Source organism: Erythrolamprus reginae, chromosome 1 (genome assembly GCF_031021105.1).
Source record: "Erythrolamprus reginae isolate rEryReg1 chromosome 1, rEryReg1.hap1, whole genome shotgun sequence".
Taxonomy (NCBI): Eukaryota; Metazoa; Chordata; class Lepidosauria; order Squamata; family Dipsadidae; genus Erythrolamprus; species Erythrolamprus reginae.
In genome coordinates this window covers 50,690,841-50,705,247 of record NC_091950.1, presented here as the reverse complement: position 1 = coordinate 50,705,247, position 14,407 = coordinate 50,690,841, and the positions used below count along the sequence as shown (strand labels likewise).

The 14,407-nt window shown below is 42.2% G+C and overlaps 1 protein-coding gene and 1 non-coding gene across 2 annotated transcripts in view; one reads left to right on the top strand and one right to left on the bottom strand.

The window, feature by feature from the left end:
• Positions 1 to 2,794: 2,794 nt before the first annotated feature.
• LOC139158272 (U6 spliceosomal RNA) lies at positions 2,795 to 2,901 on the bottom strand. Its single transcript, XR_011557663.1, has one exon. It is a non-coding gene; the product is annotated as a U6 spliceosomal RNA (small nuclear RNA).
• Positions 2,902 to 9,855: 6,954 nt separating this feature from the next.
• Positions 9,856 to 14,407, top strand: part of DLK1 (delta like non-canonical Notch ligand 1) — a 14,078-nt gene continuing 9,526 nt past the window's right edge. Inside the window, exons 1-2 of the mRNA XM_070733464.1 lie at positions 9,856 to 10,175; positions 12,575 to 12,638. Of these exons, the coding sequence (XP_070589565.1) occupies positions 9,953 to 10,175; positions 12,575 to 12,638 (287 nt within the window). The 5' untranslated portion in view covers positions 9,856 to 9,952. The remainder of the gene's footprint in view (positions 10,176 to 12,574; positions 12,639 to 14,407) is intronic.

The following is a 14,407-nucleotide window of genomic DNA, read 5'->3' as shown; positions in this document are numbered from 1 at the left end:
GCTGTTGCCAATTCAGGGATGGAAATACTTTTCTAATTGGCCCCTTCTTTGAGCTGCACGTCTCTGCCTCATGTCTATTATAGCCTGTGCGTCTTCATCCAATGAATCCAGGCTACTAGCTGGGGAGAGCCCCCCCCCCCGGGGGTCTCAGGCTGCTCTCCCTCCTCCTCTTCCTGATGTTCCTCTCCCCCATCTGCCTGGTCCTCCCCCTCCTGGTCACTGTCCTCCTCCTCTGGGCATGGATCCGGCAGAGCTCCAGACGGTCCCTGAGGAGCCTCAGGCTGAATCACAACACATACCAAACATAAAATATAAAGAGCCTGAGGGAAAGGTGTCTCAAATCCCCCATGCCTGGCGGTAAAGGTGGGTCTTGAGTAGTTTACGAAAGACAAGGAGGGTGGGAGCAGTTCTAATCTCTGGAGGGAGTTGATTCCAGAGGGCCGGGGCCACCACAGAGAAGGCTGTTCCCCTGGGGCCCACCAGACGACATTGTTTAGTCGACGGGACCCGGAGAAGGCCAACTCTGTGGGACCTTATCGGTCACTGGGATTTGTGCGGTAGCAGGTGGTTCTGAAGGGATTGTGGGGATCTGGGTGGGAAACAACGGACTTTGACTGAACCCTGGTAAGACCAAGTGTTTTTGGGGTGCATGGAGCTTCTATCTCCAAGACTTTAACATCTTTTGTTCTGGATGAGGTGGCACTTCCCCAGACAGATCGGTGGGGATGGGGGTTCTGCTGAACTCATGCTTGATGAGCAGCAAGCAGGGATGGCTAGGACTGACTTTGCACTACTTCATGTTGTGATCAGTTGCACTGGATTGGGGATCCCCATGTTCAGTCACCCAAGCCCTTCTCTCCTCATTTGGATATTGCAATGCCTCTACCTGGGGCTACACTTGAAGAATATCTGGAAGCTTCAGCTGGTGCAGAACACAGTTGCATAGGCAGTTTTAGGGGCCCCTAAGGTGGCCTATGCTACATCACTATTCCACAAATACTGGCTGCCAATTTGCTTCCAGGTCCAATTCAAGGTATTGGTTATCACCTTTAAAGCCCTCCATGACATGGGTCCAGGCTATCTGTGTAACTAGTTCACCCAATGGGATTAGCCTGCACCACCCATCTGGCAGAAGGGGGATACCACCAAGCAATATCAGCGAAGGAATTCCAGGTGGTAAGGTCCAGAAAAACAGCCTTTTCTGCCCTGGCTCCAGCCCTCTTGTTCCTTGAGGTCAGACCTGTTCCTACTCTTTTGGCCTTCTGAAAAGCCTTGAAGACATGGCTGTGCTTACCAGCCTGGGGTCCAAATAGGGCATGTGGCCCTTTGGAGGTGGCTAACGGAGTAGATAACATCCCATTTCTTCCATGTGAGCACTTTGCTCCCTTCTTCTCCATCCTGGTTGGCTTTATTTTAATTGAATTTGAAATTTATTGTTCCTGTTTATTGTTTTAATGTTTTACAGGGTATTTAAATTCACTGTCTGTAAACTCGCCTTTGGTGAGATGGGCAGCACACAAGCATGATAATAAATGAACAAATGAATAGCTTTCTGATAAGCCATAAAAATGACTCTCTGATACGAAGTTTTGGGGGCTGAAGGCAAAAGTTTGGGAAGCACTGGGTTAAGAGGAGAGGAACAGTGCTAGCAGAATAACACCATCTCTACCCAGAGGGGAGATGAAATGTAAATGAGCAGATCTCTCATCTTCAGAACATCAGCAGCAGAAGAACTGGCTTAAGCAGCTAATTCATTATCACTTACTTTGGCATGCAAATAGACCCTTCATTCCCTATGCATAAACCACAAGAGTTCTTCACAAGAGAAAGATGCATAGGAATGAAAAATAACTGGAGGGAATTGTTGAATGGTGGTAAGGGAAGAAATTTTCTTTCATTCCCCATCATTTTAAAAGGAGTTAGAATTTTCTTAATTTTGGTTTCCCCAGACAGACATTCCTTCCTCAACCATCTGCTTCTTTTGCTGAAGAAAATGCACCTGCAGCCCCAGGAAATCTCCTTCTCCAAGGAAGATGTATAGAATTTGAAAATCATAAATCCTAAAATTACCATAAATATCGTATAGTCTTAGGCCCCTCTGATTCAGGAAATGTGTTGTTATTGCATTCCTTGATTGATCATAATTCATCTGCCATCTGAAAAATATTATTATTATATTTTTTTTAAAAAAGAATCTAATACTTTCCTGGGCAGATTGCTCTACTATGTACCTTTGGGAGGACCAAATCAATCCTGATGTGCTAGGGCTGCAGTCCAAAGCGTGGAGTCAAAACAACAATTAATATAAATCAAGCTATAAATAATTAATTTGCCCCTGTTTTGCAGCTTGATTTTGAAGGATATTTTGGAACAATATCCAAGTGTTTCAAGACTTGATATGTAACCTTGGAATAGCAATAGCACTTAGACTTATTTACCAATTTACTTATTTAACAGAACCCTAAAGAGGGACGACTTGAAGAGACCAGTAAAGATGGGCGGTTCAGGGGGCTGCTCATCACCAGACAGTTCATCCTCTGCCCCACTGAAATTGTCTTTAGATGACCGCTCCTCATCCATCGATCCTTCCAAGGAAAAGGTGGCTGGGGCAGTCCAGGGGTCTCTGGACCTCGTTGGAGGGAGTCCCACTGGAGCCTGCTGATGCTGCTGAGCCCCTATGGCCACACCCTGGGTATAGGCAGTGGCAATGAGGTCTTGCAAGGTCTGTGGCATACTCTGCCAGGCATCATTGGAGCTGCGCAAGCCTGCAGATGTAGGAGTGAAGGTGTTTTTTTTTAATATGGAACGCTTCACGAATTTGCGTGTCATCCTTGCGCAGGGGCCATGCTAATCTTCTCTGTATCGTTCCAATTTTAGTATATGTGCTGCCGAAGCGAGCACTTTTTTTAAAGGTGGTTCCACCTGGATTCGAACCCCGATCGGCAGATTCAAAGTCAAGAGAGCTAACAATTGCCCTCTCTAAGTGGTTTACAGAATTAGCATATTGCCCTCAATAATCTGGGTCCTCATTTTACCAACCTTGGGAAGGATGGAAGGATGAATCAGCCTTAAACCGATCATCATTGGACTCTTATACCCCAGATATATAAACTATACCACAGATGTAGCCAGCGACAGGCTAGAAAACTTTTAACTACCATACTGTGGGCATGGCTTATGCATTTTCTTTTACTATCTTTCAGTGCAAATTGGGTGCCCTGGGGTGTAGCTCCATTTTTACTACCCCATTGCGTCCCCCCCCCAAATCCGAGCAGTAGCCCACCCCTGGATGTAGCACTCTGTACCACTAGAAATTTGTTCATTATCTGTTCTGCCGGCGTGTTTCAACTGCCCGTAATCACAGGGTAATTAGTACAGGAAGACACACACCACAGGATAAAAGGAAAACCCAAAAGTTTTTATAAACAGAAAAACAGAAACAGCTCCCTTTTTAAATGTCAAAGGGATTTTCTGGTACACACAAGGCACAGGTTAAATGCAATCCAATTGCTCACCCAATAACTGGGAAATTGAGTCCAATTCTAAAGTCCAGAGAGTCCACACACAATCTTGAACAGCAAGCACAAAAACCACGATCTTGATGAAACAATGAATCAGATAAACTGCCATGAGGCTAAAACACCAGGTTGCACTTTTATCTGTAGCACTAATTACAGCAGCCCCACCCAACCACAGGTGGCCTCATTTTCTCTTGTAATAATCCTTCAGTTGTTGTCTCCTATGCATCACTCTACACATGCGTGGATGTGTCATTAATTCTTGTTCAGAATCCAAGGATGATACAGATGATTGATCTCCTCCTGGGCTGTCTGTCAAACTCCCCTCTTCCCTGTCACTCACGCTTCCTTGGTCAGAGGAGGTTAGGCTATTTTCCAAAGCATTTGAAGGCCAGACAAGGAATAATGGATGGAAACTGATCAAGGAGAGATTCAACCAGTAGCAGGTTCCTACCGATATGGTTGACGCCATCATACCGGTAACGAAAATGGAGCTGTGCATGCAACTCTGCAGCTCTGGTGTGCACATGTGCACATCTGAGTGAGATTTTGCTTCTGCGCATGAGCAGGAAGCAAAATCCCACAAGGGGACATGTGCATGCGAGAGATTTTGACAAATTTTTGCATGTGCAGAAGCAAAAAAACCCACTGAAATCTCTCTTGCGCACATGTCTCCTCATAAGATTTTGCTTCCTGTGCATGCTCAGAAGCAAAATCTCACTTGGACATGCATCCACGCCAGAGATGTGTAACTGCACATGCAGCACACTGGGAGCAGCAGGAGTGGCAACCCCTGCCTGGATTCAACCTGGAAACAAGGAAGAACTTTCAGACAATGAGAATGATCAACCAATGGAAGTTGGAACCAGCTTGCCTTCAGAGATTGTAGGAGCTTCAACACTTGAGACTTTAAAGAATAAATTGGACTGCCATTTGTCAGAAATGGTGTAGGGTAAACTGCTTGAGCAGGGAGTTGGATTTAGCAGTGTTTCCCAACCTTGGCAACTTGAAGGTATTTGGACTTCAACTCCCAGAATTCCCCAGCCAGCAAATGCTGGCTGGGGAATTCTGGGAGTTGAAGTCGAGATATCTTCAAGTTGCCAAGGTTGGGAAACACTCTAGAGGACCTACAAGATCTCTTCCAATCTGTTAATCTGCAATCTGTGGACAGGGGAAACCTTTACCTTTATCTTACTTTGAGCTCTTGGATGAAAACAGAATAAAAATGTAATGCTAAATGAGAATACAGTGGTACCTCTACATAAGAACGCCTCTACTTAAGAACTTTTCTAGATAAGAACCGGATGTTCAAGATTTTTTTTTTGCCTTTTCTTAAGAACCATTTTCTACTTAAGAACCCAAACCCGGAAAAATTTCCCAGGAAATTTGAGAGTGGCACGAAGGCCCGGCCAGTTTCCTGTAATTCTCCCTTTAATCCTGGCCATCTCGGGCTTTTCTGGGCTGCCAGAGGAGCCTTTCAGTGGTGCTTAAGGAGGTTTTGGTAGTCCAGAGAGAACAAAGCATTTTCCTTTCTCTGGGCACTTGGAGAGGGAATAAACCTCTGCCAGCACCCAGAGAAAAGAAACGCTCCCTTTTCTGGGCAATGACTGTTGTCCTCCTCCTCTTCTTCCTCCTCCTCCTCCTCCCACCCAAATTCTGAGCTTTTATTTCTTTCCTAATGGGTTTGCACACATTATTTGCTTTTACATTATGGGAAAAATTGCTTCTACTTACAAACTTTTCCACTTAAGAACCTGGTCACGGAACGAATTAAGTTCTTAAGTAGAGGTACCACTGTATATAAATAAATATCTTGGAGTATTTTCAATGGGCAAATGATTCAGGAAAGAAAATGTGGGGGAGGAGAGACAGAGAAAGGTTTAGTGCCACTTTGGTACCTCTAGTACATGGGTGGATTTGATTAAATCTGTGACTCCCAGGGCTACAATTTACTGTAAAATAAAAGAACAGTGACTGTTCTGAACATGTAGCTCCTTTTGCCACTTCTTTTTAATGCTCTGAGCAGTCTATTGTTAAGGGGCGGGGGGGCTGTCAGCAAGAAGGAAATGGGTTTAGGTTGCAAAGGAAAGACTTAGGTTAAACGCCAGGAAGGCATTTTATAACAAGAACAATGGTGAGGAAATGAAGTCAGGCCACTGGAAAGAATCTTGAAGTTGGAGAAGGAAGGTGAAATCTGATTTTATCTACTTATGGGGAGGGAAAGAGGGAGGAATCCGGAGGGGAATGTCCTCAAATGACAGAAAACATAATCTTCACAGACAGTACAATTTTCTATTGTGTTCCTACAAGCAGAAATGTGTTTAATTTCAGATCTGGAAGGAGACCTATTTTTTTTTACCTGGAGTATAGCTCACAGAAAGACATTGTTGTATTAACTCTGATTTCTTTGAACAGTGTTTCGCTTTAATAAATTTTTTGCACCTTCTCCTGGAGCAGATAAGGATCATGACCTAACACATCAGGAAGCACCAGGCTAGGTAAGGCTAAGGCGGCAGTGTAAGGTAAACAAAGAAAGCAATATAATTAATCTCTCTCTCTTTCTTCTCCTTCAGCGTTGCTGCAAAGTTGGCAAGAGAGAATGTGCCATAAAGCTTCTATTTTAAAATACTCAAGGCTATTATTATTTTCTGCTATAATACTGTGATCTAGAGAAACCCAAATGAGTTTGTTGGATGCTGACACTTTGACAGATCTCGCCAATCACATATTTATTTAAACTTTCACTTTCATTAATCCGCACGAATCCCAGCGGCCGATAAGGTCCCACAGAGTTGGCCTTCTCCAGGTCCCGTCAACTAAACAATGTCATCTGGCGGGCCCCAGGGGAAGAGCCTTCTCTGTGGTGGCCCCGGCCCTCTGGAATCAACTCCCCCCAGAGATTAGAACTGCTCCCATCCTCCTTGTCTTCTGTAATCTACTTAAGACCCAACTATACCACCAGGCATGGGGGATTTGAGACACCTTTCCCCCAGGCTTATTATAATTTATGTTTGGTATGTATGTGCTGTTTGGTTTTTAATTATGATAGGGTTTTTAGTTGTTGTTGTTGTTGTTTTTTTAATATTAGATTTGTGCCAGTATAATATTGTTTTTATCATTGTTGTGAGCTGCCCCGAGTCTTCGGAGAGGGGCGGCATACAAATCTAATAAATAATAATAATAATAATAATAATAATAATAATAATAATAATAATAATAATAATTATTATTATTATTATTATTATTATTATTATTATTATTATTATTATTATTATTATTCATTAAGCTTAAAACCAGGTTAGAAACGAGGAGACTGTGAATTCTAGTCTCATTTTAGGCATGAAACCCAGCTGGGTGACTTTGGGCCAGTTGTCACAATCAATAGTCCCCTTCCCCCCAAAAAAGCAGACCCTGCACTTGCAAAAACGTAGAGCATTTGAGGGTAGAGAAAACCAAAAGCCTAAAACAATATTAACTTTAAAGAACTTTCATTGATTGGTCGATTGATTGGTTGGTTGGTTTGTTTCTTCAAATTTATAGGCTGCCATTTTCCAGTGGATTCAGGACAGCGTACACAAATAATACTGTGCAGTTTTTATTGACTACCAGTGAGTCTCCAGTCACAATTTAAGGTGTTGGTTATTACCTCTAATGGCTACATGGCTTAGGACTAGACTATATTCGGGACCGCATACCTCCCAGAGGCCAATAAGATCTCACAGGGTTGACCTCCTCCAGGTCCTGTCAACTAAGCAATGCAGGTTGACAGGGCTGCATGGTGGGGGCCTTCTTTGTGGCTGCCCCGACTCTTTGGAACCAACTCCCCCCCCCCAGTGTTTGTACTGCTCCCACCCTACTGCTGCTCTGAAAAGCAGTGAAAATCTGGTTTGTGCCAGCAGGCCTGGGGGCTGTGAATACTACTATCTCTCCTGGCCAAATCATCTTAATTGGATAGGTATGTATGTTTAGTTGATTAGATTGCTGTGGGGGATTTTATTGTTTTTATCATTTTTAATGTTTTTAGTATTAATATTGACTTCTTTTATTATTGTATTTTATTGTGTTTTTATATGGTTGTAAACCACCCTGAGTCCTACGAGATTTGGCGGCATAGAAGTCAATAAATTCAACTCAAATTCAATACTAAAAACAATTGTCCATCATTCATTCACTCCACTGACACACTACTGGCCGGAATTGAAGGAGGGGATCAAACTCAATGGGTTCAAACTCATGTTAATGTCAGAAAGCCCATCACAACTTCTCTTCAGTTTTTAATAAAGGAAATTGATAGGTGTCATACATACATTTTGCTGCCCTTTCAACATGCCTTTTCTGAGCACCCAGAATAGGTTTGGTCTCTGCTGCCATCTATACAACTTTTAACACATATTATAAGGCCATTTGAAAGTGGTTCCTTCGCCTGAAATTCCAGTTCTATTCAATTTAATTTGTTGATCATGTAAAAAGCCTCCTCCAATATTGTGGTTATTCTTTTTTGTTGCATTTTTTTCATCATATCATTGAGTTTTTATGATTCCTTTATAACCGTGCATTGGCTTTTTGATCACCTTATGGCATTTTGATCACTTTGCAGCAATAAAGAGTTGGAGTTTGAGGTATCTCCTAGTTTCCATCTAGTGGTCCTTTGAATTTATGTAGAGTCATTAAGTGTTAAAGACCTGGGCAGGAAATTATAAATTGCCCTAACATGCAAAGGAATCAGGGAACCCTTGGGAGCAGCAACCGGGTAAGGAAATTTCATATCATATATACAGTGATGGATTAAGGCTCACTGGTGCTCCAATGTTGGTGGCCACCTCCTAGTTTTATCTTTTCTTTTCTTTTTAACAAAATTTTATTGTTTTTTTTTTCTTTCTCAACTCTGTGGGCCTGGTGCCCTAAGCAAGTGCTTAGTCTGCTTAATGGTTAATACACCACTGCATATACGCTCAGTAAAAGACCTTGGAATACTAATATCAAATGACCTAAGTGCCAAAGCCCACTGCAACAATATCGCCAAAAAGGCTTCTAAAGTTGTTAACCTGATCACTATGGCTTCTGCTCCTGCAATCTCACACTACTCACCAGAGCCTACAAAACTTTTGCCAGACCTATCCTTGAATACAGTTCATCTGTCTGGAACCCATACCACATCTCGGACATCAACACCCTCGAAAATGTCCAAAGATACTTCACCAGAAGAGCCCTTCACTCCTCCACTCGAAACAGAATACGCTACGAAAGTAGACTAACAATCCTGGGTCTAGAAAGCTTAGAACTGCAACGCCTAAAACACGATCTAAGTATTGCCCACAAAATCATATGCTGCAGCGATTTACCTATCAATGACTACTTAAGCTTCAATCGCAACAACACAAGAGCACGCAACAGATTCAAACTTAATATTAACCGCTCCAAACTTGACTGTAAAAATATGACTTCAGCAATCCAGTTGTCGAAGCATGGAACTCATTACCTGACTCAGTAGTGTCAACACCTAACCCCTAGACTATCCAACACCTAACCCCTAGACTATCCACCTAACCCCTTAGACTATCCATGATTGACCTCTCCAGGTTCCTAAGAGGTCAGTAAAGGGTGTGCATAAGTGCACTAGTGTGCCTTCCATGCCCTGTCCAATTGTCTCTCCTTTATCTCCCTTATCTTTTCTTCCTTTCATATATCTTCTCCTCTATTTTTATATCGTTTCTTCTATCCTTTTCTTTATATATATTACTACATGTCTATTCTCTTCAATGTGTATTGTGTATTGGACAAAATAAATAAATAAATAAATAAATACAAAAATTCTAGGAGTTGAAGTCCACTAGGCTTATAGTTGCAAAGGTTGGAGACCCATTATCTAAGGGTCTGTTTTGAGAGGGGGGAGTTAAATTAATCTCAGCTGCCCGCAGGAAAGATTGGAGGGGGGGAGTGTGGATCATTGGGGAACAAGTGGAACAGGGGAGGAGTGAGTACATACACACGTCGGGATGGCAGCAAAAAGACCCAACTAGTTGAAGCGCACTCTTAACCGGCTTTTTGGGGGGTGGGGGTGTATTATATTTCCTCCCTCCCCGATCTCCGCCTCTTTTCTCTTTCTACACCTACGCATGGTACACACACACACACACACACACACACACACACACACACTCCTTCCTTCCTTCCTTCCTTCCTTCCTTCCTTCCTTCCTTCCTTCCTTCCTTCCTTCCTTCCTTCCTTCCTTCCTTTCTCCCATACAGAAAGGAGGTGGCGCGAACGTGAGAATCCCTTGGTCCCTTTCCTTGGTCAGGAGAGAAAAGCTTCGCCCCAGATTAGGTGGGGCTGGGATTTCTCGTAGCGAGCATCGCCTCTCCTCCTCCTCCTCTTCCTCCTGCTGCGGCAGAAAGTTCCCCTCCCTTTCCTTCCTGGGGAAAAAAGGAAAATAAATGACCAAACATACAAGTATATATACATATATATATGTTCTTGGGCGGAGGGAATACTCCTCCCGCGTGCAGCGGCGGCGGGCTCCGTCTGCTTTTCCCTTGCAGGCATTCGAAGTAGGGCATGTGTCACTTCGCCGGGCGCGTTTGGCGATGGATTCCCACACCGCCAAATACCTGGGCTGCTTTTTCTGGCCGCTGGTCGTCTGTCTGCCGTTGGCCCAAGGTAAGAAGGGAGTCCCGGGATGGCTGAAGCGCGCGCCCGTCTTAGCTTTGGCGAGGTCCGGGAAGGATATGTGGCTTGGGCGACTGGGCGCTAGTTTGCCGCACGGCGTTAGGATTAAGCGGCCGGAGGGCTTCAAGACCCGCGATGGGTTTGCACCCCGTTTAAACCCTGCTCCCCTCGAAAGTAAGCTCCGATGGTTTCACGTGACGTTCCCAAAACTGTTCATAAAAAGCCTGGGCGCACCACTTTCTTTGGTGCGAGGCTCTTGGCTTTGGAGCGCGCTCCCCCCCCCCCCCCCAAGAAAATGCGTTTTGTGGATAGTTTTGTACTTTTTCTTCAAAAATACAAATGGTATCCCCTCCCCCCGGTTGAGTGTGTCCGTCGTGTTTGTGAAAGCTCTGGATGGTGGAAAGGGACGGGCTAACTTACCTGTCCTCGATCTGATGCTTTCGACTTTATAAGCCTTATTAACAACAGCTAATTTTGCTGTTCTGGAAACATAGGTTGGTACTTCAGTGGGAAAGTGTGTGTGTGTGTGTGTGTGTGTGTGTGTGTTTTCAAGATAGATAGATAGATAGATAGATAGATAGATAGATAGATAGATAGATAGATAGATATAGATAGATAAGAGAGAGAGGGATGATAGATAGGAGAAAGTGCTAAACTTTATTTCCTTTGAAAGTCTTATTATAGGGTAACAGTTTTAGACCTCAATAATAAGCTTGTTTTAGATAATGACTTTAAATTTTTCAACACTTTCTTGGAACTGAAAAGGAGTTAGGAATTTAATGTGTTCAGATTGGTTAATTATTGCAATGAGTTCTAGCTACAAAGATGTGGGCATGATGGTGCGCCTATGCATGCCCCTTACTGACCTCTTAGGAATCAACAGCCTAAGGGTAAAGTTTTGGGGGATTGATGATGAAACCACAGAGTCAGGTAGTAAGTTCCAGGCATTAACCAATCTGTTGCTAAAGTCATATTTTCTGCAGTCATGTTTGGGGCAGTTCACTTTGAGTTTGTATCTGTTGTGTGCTCGTGTATTGTTGTGGTTGAAGCTGAAGGATGTTGTAGCAGATAATTTCATGGGCTATGCTTAGGTAGTGCCGAAGGCGAGTAGAGGAGTGGAGGGCTCTTCTAGTAAAGTATCTCTGGACACTTTCTAATCTATTTATGTCCGATATGCAGTGTGGATTACAGATAGGATTGGTCTGGCAAATGTTTTGTATGCTTTGATTCTTTTTGCTAATGTAAAGGACAGAGCATTTGTTGGTTGAAATTTGGAGTTGCCAGATGTTGACCATTCTGACACAGAGTCAAGGTCTTTTTGGAGGGTAGCAGTGTTGTTGATGGTGTTGAAGAGTTTTACATCATCGGCGAAGAGAATGCAGTCACTTATAATGTGATCGCAAAGGTCATTGATATAGCGTATTAAGAGTGTCCCCCTACTACGCTGCCTTGGGGTATACCACTGTTAACAGAAATGGGATTAGATAGGACACTCCCTATTTTGACCAATACACAAATATGGTATTATTACATTATTCTTTCAACTAAATGCATATAAAATTCAGCTGTGAAGTGAGCTGAGATTCATCCCACAAGGATTGTTTAATATGACTTTAAATGGCAGATTCATGTTCACAGCTGAAAAGTTTGTATTCTATTATTCAATTCTAATAGGAATAAACAGATCATAGTAGTATAAAGTGCAATCAGTCAGAATCCATGCCATTCAATATCATTTCCTCCTCCTTCCCATTGTTCCAACAGTTGTACTCTACTTGTTGATCTGGCTCCATAAGAAAAGATATTTACAGTCCAAATTTCTAAAAAGGAAGAATTTAAAAATACAAAATGACTAGAGTTTTTAAATTGAGCCTACATTTTTCATTGAATCATTGTATTGCTAAGGTTGAATAGGCACGGGGGGTGGGGGAGAGAAATCTCTGAAAAACACATTAAAAAGCAAAAAGCAGTAACTGTGCACACTGTAAATTTCTATGCCCACTCACCAAGTCAATATAACATTGCAGAATTGTTGAAGTATGACAACAATGAGTGCTGATATTATTATTATTATTATTATTATTATTATTATTATTATTATTATTATTATTATTATTATTTACTTAGGTTGAAAATATCTGAGAAAAGAAAAAGTCATCCAGGGCTGAAAGTTATAACTGTAAAGCTCAATAATGTGAAGGGAAAAAAGACGCAACAGGACACTTTTTTAAAATTCGTAACAAAATCAGAAAATATGCCAAACCATATAAAGCACCAGAATATCTAGCGTATATTGCTAATAGACTATTGTGTTGAGAAGTTTACTATTCTAATTGCAAGCATGTTTGCAAGAATGTCTGAAATGTTACATAGTGATTCCTTTTTTTTAGGAGCTGATTGCAAACCTGGTTGTCATCCAGTGAATGGATTTTGTGAAGTTTCCAATGAATGCAGGTAAGTGAATTGATAACATGTTTGTCCAAGGGGTGGGGGACAAGGGACATTATTTTAATTAAGTGCTATTGCTACTTTACATTTTTATTTAAGAACCATTTATGTAAAATGCAATTCAGTACCAAATATTTTAATCAGAGTATCCTTCATACTTGACTTAAACTTTTAGCAACCATTTTTAAAAACAACAATATACAACATCCGTTCAAGAAAAGAGAGAAAAAAAGGTTTCTCAAACCAGCAGAACCAAAAAGAATGGGCAGATCAAAGATTTCCTCTGATATTTGTTCCAGAGGAATGAGAGGTCTCTTGGATGCATTATGATCTGGAGGGAAAGGAATTGGACAATTTGGATGTCTTTCAATAATAATAGATTTATTTTAAAAAAAACCACCTGATTTACCATTTTTCTTTTTTTATTTTGGACTTTAAAAGCTCCATTCATTCATACATCCGTGCATATCTTCTCAACTCAAGTATTCCTAGGCAGTCCATATTTGAGTGCCAAAAGAATCAAGACATACATTGAGTTTGAAGGTTCCAAACGATTATGATTGTTATGCATTTTCATAGTTTCAAACTAGGTTTGACCAATTTTCAATTCAGAACAGATCTGGAAGTGACCTTGGAGGTTGTCTAGTCCAATCCCCCGCTCAAGCAAGAGACCCTATACCAGTGATGGCGAACCACAGGTGGCATGCGGAGCCTTATCTGCTGGCACACGAGTTGTTGCCCTAGCTCAGCTCCAACGTGCATGTATGTGCCATCCAGCTGTTTTCTGGCTCACAGAGAGGCTCTGGAGGGCATTTTTGGCTTCCCAGAGAGCCTCCAGAGGAATGGGGGAGGGTGTTTTTACTCTCTCACAGCTCCAGGGAAGACTTTGGAGCCTGGGAAGGGCAAAACGCAAGCCTACTGGGCCCACCAGAAGTTGGGAAACACAGCCTCTGGGGGAGGTGGGGGAAGCTCTTTTCACCTTCCCCAGGCATTGAATTATGAATGTGGACACTCGTGCATGTGCAACAGTGCGTGCCCTTGCTCTTTCGGCACCCGAGGAAAAAAAGGTTCACCATCACTGCCCTATACTATTTCAGACAAGTAGATGTTCAGTCTCTTCTTAAAAATCTCCAGTGATGAAGCACCTACAACTTGTGAAGGCAAACAATTCCACTGGTCAGTTGTTTCACTGTTAGGAGATTTCTCCTTAATGCCAAGTTGCTTCTCTCCTTGATTAATTTCCATCCATTGTTTCTTGTGTTTTGGAAAATAAGTTGACCGCCTCTTCTTTGTGGCAGCACCTCAAATACTGGAATACTCCTATCATGTTCCCCCTAGTCCTTCTTTTCTCTAGACTTATACGCAGTTCCTGCAACCGTTCCTCAAATGTTTTAGGCTCAAGTCCTTTAATCATTTCAGCTGTCCTTCTCTGCACTTCCAAAGTCTCAACATATTTTTTGTAATGTGGTGACCAAAACTGGATTTAGTATTCCAGGTGAGGTCTTACTAAGATTTTATAAAGCAGAACTTTAATGGATCAGTCCATTAAACGCATGGATAATTTTTCTTGGCACTTTTTTCACTCTTGGTGATACTTCTATCTTAGTGACATAAAGTCATTCAGTTCTTTTGGGAGTCATCTATTTCTCTGGAAACATAGCTTGTGGGGTCTTTAAAGTCATCAATCTGATATGAATTTAAAACATGCTGCATTAAGTGGACATTTCTTTGAGTTACATTTCTGCTTTTTTGTCCCGATATGAATAAATTTCCCA